At 41.4% G+C, this 9,123-nt stretch overlaps 3 protein-coding genes across 3 annotated transcripts; 1 reads left to right on the top strand and 2 right to left on the bottom strand.

The window, feature by feature from the left end:
* Positions 1–10: 10 nt before the first annotated feature.
* med19a (mediator complex subunit 19a) lies at positions 11–3,062 on the bottom strand. The gene is made up of 6 exons (XM_070836836.1): positions 2,705–3,062; positions 2,133–2,255; positions 1,266–1,399; positions 968–1,064; positions 794–888; positions 11–428 (listed from the first exon to the last, which is right to left on the bottom strand). The coding sequence occupies exons 1-6, from the start codon at positions 2,922–2,924 to the stop codon at positions 363–365; spliced, it is 735 nt and encodes a 244-aa protein (XP_070692937.1). The 5' UTR covers positions 2,925–3,062; the 3' UTR covers positions 11–362.
* A 121-nt stretch (positions 3,063–3,183) lies between these two features.
* Positions 3,184–5,625, bottom strand: pmf1 (polyamine modulated factor 1). The gene is made up of 5 exons (XM_070837268.1): positions 5,278–5,625; positions 4,443–4,548; positions 4,248–4,348; positions 3,457–3,652; positions 3,184–3,334 (listed from the first exon to the last, which is right to left on the bottom strand). Exons 1-5 carry the CDS (start codon positions 5,490–5,492, stop codon positions 3,269–3,271), a joined length of 684 nt encoding a protein of 227 aa, XP_070693369.1. The 5' UTR covers positions 5,493–5,625; the 3' UTR covers positions 3,184–3,268.
* A 53-nt stretch (positions 5,626–5,678) lies between these two features.
* Positions 5,679–9,097, top strand: tmx2a (thioredoxin-related transmembrane protein 2a). Its single transcript, XM_070837267.1, has 8 exons — positions 5,679–5,867; positions 5,987–6,047; positions 6,554–6,667; positions 6,980–7,056; positions 7,418–7,524; positions 8,051–8,116; positions 8,278–8,407; positions 8,516–9,097. The coding sequence occupies exons 1-8, from the start codon at positions 5,679–5,681 to the stop codon at positions 8,693–8,695; spliced, it is 924 nt and encodes a 307-aa protein (XP_070693368.1). The 3' UTR covers positions 8,696–9,097.
* The last annotated feature ends 26 nt before the right edge of the window (positions 9,098–9,123 follow it).

The following is a 9,123-nucleotide window of genomic DNA, read 5'->3' as shown; positions in this document are numbered from 1 at the left end:
GAGACACAAGCAAAATCATAACCAAAGTTTATTTGATTTTGGCATTATGGTCAAAAGATATCACAACAGAATCAAAGAGGGACATACATACAGCTGCTTCTCAGTCATTCATGATGCCACACAGATCATCAGCCGGTCTGCCTTTTATACATGTCCCATAACATTTCTTTCCACCATTACACACATCCACTGTGTCACTGCTCCTTTCACTTTCACACACAACATACAAATATTTGCTTTATTCATCGCATCTCTCGTTAAACATACTCCCAGTTATACAATTATCTGTGAAACACACGCATCCTCTTACAAAACTCACAGTCACACATTCAAACACAGGCGTGCACACAGTGGGCTCCTCTCTATCTGAGGCTGTTGCTGTTGGGTTGTGACCCAGCGAGACCTGGGTGGTCGGGACTGTGGCGGTTCTGGAGGGGGAACAGAGAGCAGCAACACAATGGTTTATATGTAACATGTACATCGGCGTGAGTGAGGCTACACAGGAGCAACTCAACTTTCCATCAGCTTTCGGAGGTATCTGATGAGGATCAAATTTTCATGTTTCATATATTAATTAATTAAATAGCTTAAAAATATCATCAATATGCTTTTCAGTATTTAGGTAAATTCTTGGTATTAGGTATAGGTTTTAAGAGACTAATGGTTTGAAAGGGGTATAGTGTGGTTTAGATCAGGGTAAGTGTCCCATTTGGCCTTCCATCTCTGCCCATAACTGCATTACGATCCTACAGGCAACTTTATAAAATTCTGGGGTCCCGGTAGATTTTCTTACCTTCTTCTTTTTCTTGTCTTTCTTCTTTTTCTTGCGATCAGGATCATCGTCCCTCTTCTTCTTCTTCTTCTTGGGATCAGAGTCTGATGGGGTTTCTGTGACGTCAAAAAGAAGCATGTGAGACAACAGATTACAGTCATTTGGGATTGTGTATATTTATACTTGTTGTCCCACCTTGTGGTAATGGGTCCTGTGGTCGATGGTGTTTGTGCTTGTGTTTGCTCTTCTTCTTTGGAGGCTGTATGTGCATCAGTCTGTACTGTTCTGGGAGCTGAGAAAATCAAACACAAAAACATGCATGCATATTCAATTGAACAATATAGTCAAGATGTTTCTAGCTGCCCATAATATTCTCACTACAGAGAACTTGCAGTAATACTGTTAATAATTTGAGCAGTCAGTGTCAGCATGATGGAAATGTGTGTGACTTTACAATTTGTGTGTGTGTGCATGTATTATATTCAGTTAGTACCGGTCCTGTGTGTAGTCTGAAGCCTGTGAGCAGAGCGCCGGTCAGCGGGCTGAAGGAGTTCCCACACACTGGAGGCTTATCGATCAGAGAGCGTAACGAGCTGCCGTCCTGAGTGCCCGGACAGTCGATCATGCCTACAGCACAGAGGAGAGAAAAAATTGGAATGAGTCAATCAAGTACATTGAGGAGTTTATTCAAATTCAGGCCTTTTCCAAACCTTGAAAACACGACTTAAAATTTTTGTGCAAACCCCGTAGTAGAGTTGGGGTTTCTATCACAACTTCAGAGAAGATCAAAACTGCAGCAACACCTGTAGCATTAAGTACAATTTCATTGTGACACCATTTCATTTTGGCTTCCGACGAGTCACTGTTTGATCTGCATGTTTTCGGTGCCACATTAGCTAAGGAGGCTGTCGATTTGATCCTGTAAACATTCTCATGTAAACGTGTTGAAGTGTCCTTGAGCTGGACGCTGAGACTCAAGTTGATCGTGTTGAGCAGGCCAGCACCTTGCATAGCAGCACCACTGACATCAGTGTGTGTGTGTGTGTGTGAGAGAGAGAATGAGGGGAAAACTTGCAAAGCCGCTGAAAGTGCTGTGTAAACGATGCTGTCCATTGTCACTTCTGAAGAGAGAGCATGACCCTGATGAAGGTCACATGGTGTAATGTTCTAGTCTCAAATTGAAGTTATGCTTCATACTGCAGGTGACTCTGGCTTTAAGATAAGCAACCAATAATCAAGGGTAAAGTAACTAACTAGTGTCCTACTTTGAACATAAACCACAATCTTTGTATTTATTTATTTTTGCTAATGGTGGTGTGTGTGCAGCCCCAGACCAGATTAGCTCCCAGCCAATACCCACCTGGTAACTCTGGCAGAAAGTTGCTGAGCTTCTCCTTCACCTTCTTCCCACAGAATTTGTTGTAGGCATGCTCCAGGTTGTAGTGCGTGATGAGGTTGGTGTTGCCCGTGAGCTCGTTTCCCACTAAACACACAGACTCATATCAGTGTAATCCATGCAGACTTCACATGTAATGTAATTTGCAACTAGTCTTTACATTTTGCAAAACGAATATTCCTGCAAAAATGCTCAATTTTCAAATGGAGCTATCGTTGATGTTAATGCAGGAATGTTCATCATTGATGTCAGCAGTTAACTTTCATAATGTTTAACTTAAAATACAAGAGCGTAATTAAAACAAAGGAAACTCAAAGACAAGATTTTAAAAAACCTTCCCATGTAAAACAGGTGTGCCATTATCAGTAACTAGCATAACTTTCTCTATTTTCGGCAACACTTCATCTTGTTGGCTAACGTTAGCTAACTGTTAGCATTGTTTACAAACTGCTTAGCAACCTTTCTCAACTCAGCCCTTTCTCTAAATTGACAGCTAATAATCAAGGAACACGGCAACTACATTAGTACAACAGTACCAGGCAGCTCTCGCAGTAAGTAGAAAGGTTCATTCATGGCTCCAGGTTTCCGCAGAGCAGGCCCTTCATCCCCGAGCTGCGGTGGCATCTGCCCCGCCATGGAGACCTGGTTCTGCGGCACAGGCGGCGGAGGCTTCCCCGGTCCGAAACCCAGAGACGACGAGCCGGGCGGTCCCTGAGCTTCATTTTGCCCGAACAGAGTTGAAAACATTTCCGTCATATCTATCACGAGTAATACATTAAAATAAAAAGAAAAAGCCGGTTTCCTCAAGCGTATGGCCTGTTGCCTAGCGGGATGGACCTCAACATTTATCCATCCGAATGTCAACTACTCGACTCTTCACGTCTTTGTGGCTGTGTTTCCGCTTACCGTAATACCACGAGCAAACACGCACATTACCATAATGATCCGTGTATGTTAACCACCCACACGGATACAATCACTGTCACAAAGCAAATTTTATTTTCCAAATTCTTCACGTTTATTTTGAGAGAAACGGGCATTGTAAACAAAATTAATATGTACAGTTAGTTAATATGTGTGCAGGTCATATACTTTGAAGATCACACATCAAAGACATCTGCAGGGCAGAGAGAAGATGCCAGCCTTTCAAACTCTGTGACTGATGCCTAAAAATAAAAGGATAAAAAAAAAAACACATTCAAAAAAGTTAACACTCAAGGCAAACTTCTATTATATATTTCTACTGCAGAACAACAGCTGTTTTGATATTGTATTGTTTTTCTCTCACCTTCCACTCATCAACATTGGCAGAAATTCGGTGTTCAGTCTGGGAAATACTCTCTCTACCAGCCTGAACCTTCTGTGCCAGGGCTGCATTTTCTGCTTGAATCTTTTTCAGCTCCAGTCGCATGAAGGCCTCCTGCTTTTGATAGTATGGCATCAAAAAGCTGCAGAAGTCCTGCTCAGGAACGCCACTTGGCCGCCTACCAAAACAAGAAAGATGGTGAAGGATTAAAATATTTTGTATTTCAATAATGTTGCAAAAAGGAAATTATATAATGGTGATATAGAGTACAGTGAAGTGGAAGATGTCCATTAGTGATTAGCAAAACAATTCTGGGACAAATTATTGGTACGCTTACCCAACAACTGCCCACACAGTTGCCCTCTATCCATCTATATGTATTTGCTTTTTAAAAAAGTTTCAATTTCCATGATAAATAAGCTTTAAATCTTCAAATATCTATCAGATTATATTTGACCAAGAGGAGTCTTGATACAACACTACCATTATTTAACTAATTAAATGAGAGATGGGTGGAGTGAATCTCAGCACTGCGCATTCAGAAACACACAAAAACACAACAGATTCAAATGCAGGTCATAAGGTCGAGATTTGCTGGATTTTTTAGCAAGAAAATCAACTTACTACTTCAATCTTATTTGAATGAGTTGTGCTAATGGGAGCAGATGGAAAAGAGGACAGTGTTTTACAGGGAAAATGAGCATTTATGAGCTCAAAAGCTTGACATATAACCAGTACATTATTTCATTGGAGACTTTTCAATGTTTACTGACCATGCAGCATCTGGATTGTTTTTGGCAGCACGCTCCAGTTTATCCAGCTCATTCAGTTTGAACTCTAATCGGCCTTCGTCAATCAATCTGCTGATGTCCTCCTTCACATACACAGACACAAGCATCATTTAACAATTGCAAATAAAGGTAGGCAGACCATTTTCATTCATTGTATTAATGTGATGAGCTGCATACCTGTATAGTCCTCTGCAACTCCTCTATGAACTGCTTGTGAATGCTCTCCATCCTCTGAGGGTTTTTCTTGTACAGCGGCCGAAACGTGCTGGCAAATCTGTTAAAACTGTGAGTGAAAGCAGCGTCAACCAAATGTGCAGCGAAATGTGTCTTTTTCCAAACCTCTGGACCTTTTCTTGGTAAACTAATCTAGCTCAAATGATTAGTCAAATAGAAAAAAAGGCTGATTAATTAAGTAATTTATCAAGAGAAAATGCCAAAAAAAAAGTATATCGCTTATTACGGCCTCGCAAATGTGAGGATTTGCTTTTCTGTGTCATTATTTCAATCAATCACATTTGGGAGCTGGACTGTTGGACAAGGGCGTCACTCTGGGATCTTAAGATGAGCATTTTTCACTATTTGCTGACATTTTATGGTGTAACAAACTATTCATTAGTAATACATATAATTGAGGGATGAGTTGATAGTGAAAATACTATTTTTTACAGTCTAAAACACATCCTTGTGGTATTTTAAGAAACAAATCTATGTGTAGAGAGCTTGGGAAAATAAGAGTGTACAGGTCTTAGTGGTTAATATTTCCTTGGTTACTCCCCATAACAAATGTGCCAATAAAATGCTGCACAATTATCATAGTCATTCACAATAATGCTAAATCTCCCCATTATGACCAATAGCAATGTATAACAAATAATAATTTCATTTAATTACACTGTAATTTACACTAATCTTGCTCAATAACACAGGAGCTATAAAGTGTGACTACTGCATACACGGCTTTCGCTGTCATTTCAGGGCAGATTCCCATAATAAAACACAAATGACACCTTACCTTGCATGGTGGATCAACTTTTCCAGGCTCTTCTGCATCACTTTTTCGAACAGCTTCAACCGGTTATACCGAGTTTCCGGCTCTTCGGACGGCTTACAAACCGATCCAGGGTTGGACATCTGTGTGGACACTTCTCCTGTAGCTGCAGTAGTCTGGTCTTTAGCACAAACGTTATCTGCAGCCTCCTTTTGAGTTGCTACTTCGCTTTCCTCCATCTTTCAGCGTCCTCTGTTTACGTTTTGCAGGGCCCGCCAAATCTACGGCGAGTCGATGCGGCCAGAAACTACAAAACTCGCTTTGCTTGGCGCAGGCGCAGTCGCGTCCATTGACCCCGTCCTTTCAGTAACTTCAGCTGTCACCCCTCCTCAAACTCTTTGAGGTTGACAGTCGTCTCAGCCAGCATGGGTATAATTACAGGACTCTGTACTTTCTTGTACCACTTACCTCAGATCTACAAATGGCTGCTGAAGCCATATTATATTATCTCTGTCTTCATGACCGTCGCCTTCCTGGTTGTCCGAAAGGCTCCCGGTCTGTGCGAGCACCTGGCGACCCAGCGAGAGGACGGCAACTCCTGTGACTTTGACTGGGTGAGCATGGTGGTGTCTGCTGCCGCTGCTAAATATGGTGGGACTGAGGTGTCTGCTGTAAGATGAGTTAGCTCACCCATCACTAAGTTGTTTTCCATGTTTCGTCTCTTTTTTCGCAGAGAGAGCTGGAAATTCTTATGTTTCTCAGTGCAATAGTGATGATGAAGAACAGGAGAGCGTGTAAGTATCTACCCCCCCCCCCCCCACCAAGCACACACACACACACTCACACATTTGTCTATGTGTAAACTAAATAATGTCATAAGTGTTTGTTACAATGTAAACATGATGTTCAGTGTTCAATTTAGGAGCAGGGAACCACAAGGATTTATTGAGTCATGTGAGAAACATATCTTTAAAGAAGCCTCATCTTTAACCTAAACACTATGCACTTATCTGACTGTGTTCAACATCATATCTGACAAGGACACTAGTTGTTTGTGTCCTTTAGTATCGAGCTGTTAAACTTCAACCAAATAGATATTTGTGACCCAATGTGTGTCTGTTTCAATTTCTTAAATCCACGAGAGAGGCCCTGCAACAAGCCACAACCAGGAAGAGCTTCACTAAAGAACTTGTTGTGTAAACATTACAGTTGTTGTTCAGTCTTGCTCCTCTGACCTTGTGCGAAGGTTTTGTCCTCTGCTTCATTCATTGTTCCTCCCCCTCTGCTCTCTTTTCCTCAGTCACCCTGGAGCAGCACATAGGCAACTTGTTCCTGTTCAGTAAGGTGGCCAACGTCATCCTCTTCTTCAGGCTGGACATTCGGCTCGGCATCCTTTACGTGGCATTATGTATCGGTCAGTGGTTCTGTAACTCTTGTTGCCCCATTCACAGCTTCATTTGAGTTATGAGGAAGGGATGTTTATGGAAAACCATCTTCCATTAGGACAAATTACAGTAGAGTTCCTTACAAGCAACCCAATGCCTCCACCTCAAAATGGTTTGATTAAAATACAGATGTAGGGTATCCCTCAGAAATGGATCCTTACATTTATATAGTAGTATAAATGGATAAACCTAAGCTGAAATATTTTGAACCTCAGAAAAACGTAATCATTTTCATGCACTGGGAACATCTGTAATGTAAACTTTTCTGTGCCTTTTCTCAGCGTTCGTCCTGACCTGTAAGCCACCGGTCTACATGGGCCCCGAGTACATCAAGTACTTCAGTGACAAGACCATAGATGTGAGTGTTACACAACTGTGACTGTGCTTAGGTAGTTCAGCTTTGAAACAACACAGTTGGTAATAATTACTACTGAGTTATCAAATGAAATATAAGAACATAAAGATGTTAGCCTCTTATTTCCTTTTAGTTCCAATCAAGTGCACTCAAACATTGTCAATCAAACATGGTATATTGTAATAACAAGCATGTCAAATTAATATTCTATGTTAGTTGAACATTAGACATGAAACTGAAATATTAAAACATGAGCCCTCCCTCACTGATGATGCTCCGGTCCTGGAGGTGAGTCTGTGTGAAAGATGGAGATCTACTCCTGTGTAATCTGTTCTAATCTAATATTGTCTTATTGAGTCATTAGGAGGAGCTGCAGAAAGACAGTCGTGTCACCTGGATTGTTGAATTCTATGCCAACTGGTCCTCTGACTGCCAGTCTTTCGCTCCGATCTTTGCCGACCTTTCTATCAAGTAAGAGATAAGTAACTATAGGCCTTCCACTTTCCCCAGGCGGCCCCTCAAGTTAAGTGGTCAAACACCGGTAAAACAGATACAGTTGTGATTGGCTGCGCTGTGTTCAAGACAAGACTAAACACTAGTTGATTTCTGACTATAAACCTAAAAATCACCAGTTACACGTATGATTAAATATACTGTAAATCATGGTTTCTAATTTAAGCACTTTGTTGGAAATATCATTGCTTGAAGAAAGTTTAAGAAATTATACTTTAAAATCCAAAATATAGTTTATACTGAGCATTCTGTAAGCTGTAATAACATTAGTTCTTCCTCCTCAAGGTCGTTGATGACTTAGAAATATAAATAATTGAATTGACTTGATACAGCTACAGACTCTGGTGTCTGTCAGTGAGACAAACAAGAGCCTTCTGGGTCGTGTAGCGCTGATACATAAGAGTGTCTTTGGTTTTGAAAGCATATTTTCAATGGAAGACTGACTGAGTAACTCCCTTCCATATTCCACACTGTGTTTCTACAGGTACAACTGTGCTGGACTTAGGTTTGGGAAGGTGGACATTGGACGCTATGGAGAGGTCTCAGAGAGGTCAGTTATTTTCTCCGCTCTGCCACTCCACACCAGTCTTTAATGGTGTAGGCTCAGTTTTAATGCCACAATATTGTTTGTTCACGTTTTCCACAAATTCCTTACTTTGACAGCTTCTCTGAGCACAGGTATTGACTGCTCCATGAACTCTTTCTGAACAGGTACAAGGTCAGTACCTCTCCTCTGGCTAAGCAGCTACCCTCACTGATACTTTTCCAAGGAGGGCGGGAAATTTTGAGACGTCCAGTGGTGGACAATAAGGGGAGAGCTGTATCATGGACCTTCACTGAGGTAATTCTGGTCTATTATGAGACATGGAGCACGTACTGAGCAGGTGTTTCTTGCAAGCAGCGCCACATTCACGTGGGAATGCTAATATGAAGCTTATTTCTTCCCTAGGAGAACATTATCCGAGAGTTTAACCTCAACGAGCTCTTCCAAAAATCCAAGAAGCTGAACAAAGGTCGTGGTTTGAAGGAAGAAGAGCAGAATGGCTGTCAGCCAAAGGAGGGCAGCGACGAGCTACATCCTGAAGCCAGCGACTCAGAGCAGCCCAGAGAGAGCAAGAAAGACCAGTGAGGAGAAGATAATTCAGAGATGGACGGCATGAAGTCTTTTTTCTGATATTGCTTTGCCTTTCATTGATGCCAAAGTCCAGAATATTATGGAAAGGAGAGAAGAAAATGGGTTCAACCACTACTAGTTGTCATCTCTAAGTGACTGTGCCAAGTAAACGGTACACAAAACAGCTGGATCATGTCTCCCCGGTCTGACTGTGGATGATGCAGCATGGCTTGAAGGCAGCTATGCAAAGATAAGCAGTAATTTGGGGACATTTTATATTTAAGTTATTTGAGAACAAAGGCCTTTTTTGTAATGATCATCACTGCGTGTAAAGTTACGCTGTGCTTTGCATCTAGTGTGTTTACTGATGTCTCTTGTTTCAAGACCAAAGTAAAAGGTGAGAGGTGAAACTGAAATAAAAAAAAAAGTGTGCAAAATTCACG

The sequence above is a fragment of the Pempheris klunzingeri genome, chromosome 9, assembly GCF_042242105.1.
Source record: "Pempheris klunzingeri isolate RE-2024b chromosome 9, fPemKlu1.hap1, whole genome shotgun sequence".
In the NCBI taxonomy this organism is placed as follows: Eukaryota; Metazoa; Chordata; class Actinopteri; order Acropomatiformes; family Pempheridae; genus Pempheris; species Pempheris klunzingeri.
This window is presented reverse-complemented; position numbering and strand designations above follow the sequence as displayed.

What these genes read in the sequence shown, in the direction of transcription:
- med19a (XM_070836836.1), bottom strand. Translation starts at nt 2,924, where the DNA reads ATGACGGAAATGTTTTCAACTCTGTTCGGGCAAAATGAAGCTCAGGGA. An exon ending in CTTTCTGCCAGAGTTACCAG is followed by an intron (nt 1,400 to 2,132) that starts GTGGGTATTGGC and finishes TCTGTGCTGTAG; the next exon opens with GCATGATCGACTGTCCGGGC. An exon ending in TCAGACTACACACAGGACCG is followed by an intron (nt 1,065 to 1,265) that starts GTACTAACTGAA and finishes TGATTTTCTCAG; the next exon opens with CTCCCAGAACAGTACAGACT.
- pmf1 (XM_070837268.1), bottom strand. Translation starts at nt 5,492, where the DNA reads ATGGAGGAAAGCGAAGTAGCAACTCAAAAGGAGGCTGCAGATAACGTT. An exon ending in AAGTTGATCCACCATGCAAG is followed by an intron (nt 4,549 to 5,277) that starts GTAAGGTGTCAT and finishes TTTCACTCACAG; the next exon opens with TTTTAACAGATTTGCCAGCA. An exon ending in AACAATCCAGATGCTGCATG is followed by an intron (nt 3,653 to 4,247) that starts GTCAGTAAACAT and finishes TTGTTTTGGTAG; the next exon opens with GCGGCCAAGTGGCGTTCCTG.
- tmx2a (XM_070837267.1), top strand. Translation starts at nt 5,679, where the DNA reads ATGGGTATAATTACAGGACTCTGTACTTTCTTGTACCACTTACCTCAG. An exon ending in ACTCCTGTGACTTTGACTGG is followed by an intron (nt 5,868 to 5,986) that starts GTGAGCATGGTG and finishes CTTTTTTCGCAG; the next exon opens with AGAGAGCTGGAAATTCTTAT. An exon ending in TTACGTGGCATTATGTATCG is followed by an intron (nt 6,668 to 6,979) that starts GTCAGTGGTTCT and finishes GCCTTTTCTCAG; the next exon opens with CGTTCGTCCTGACCTGTAAG.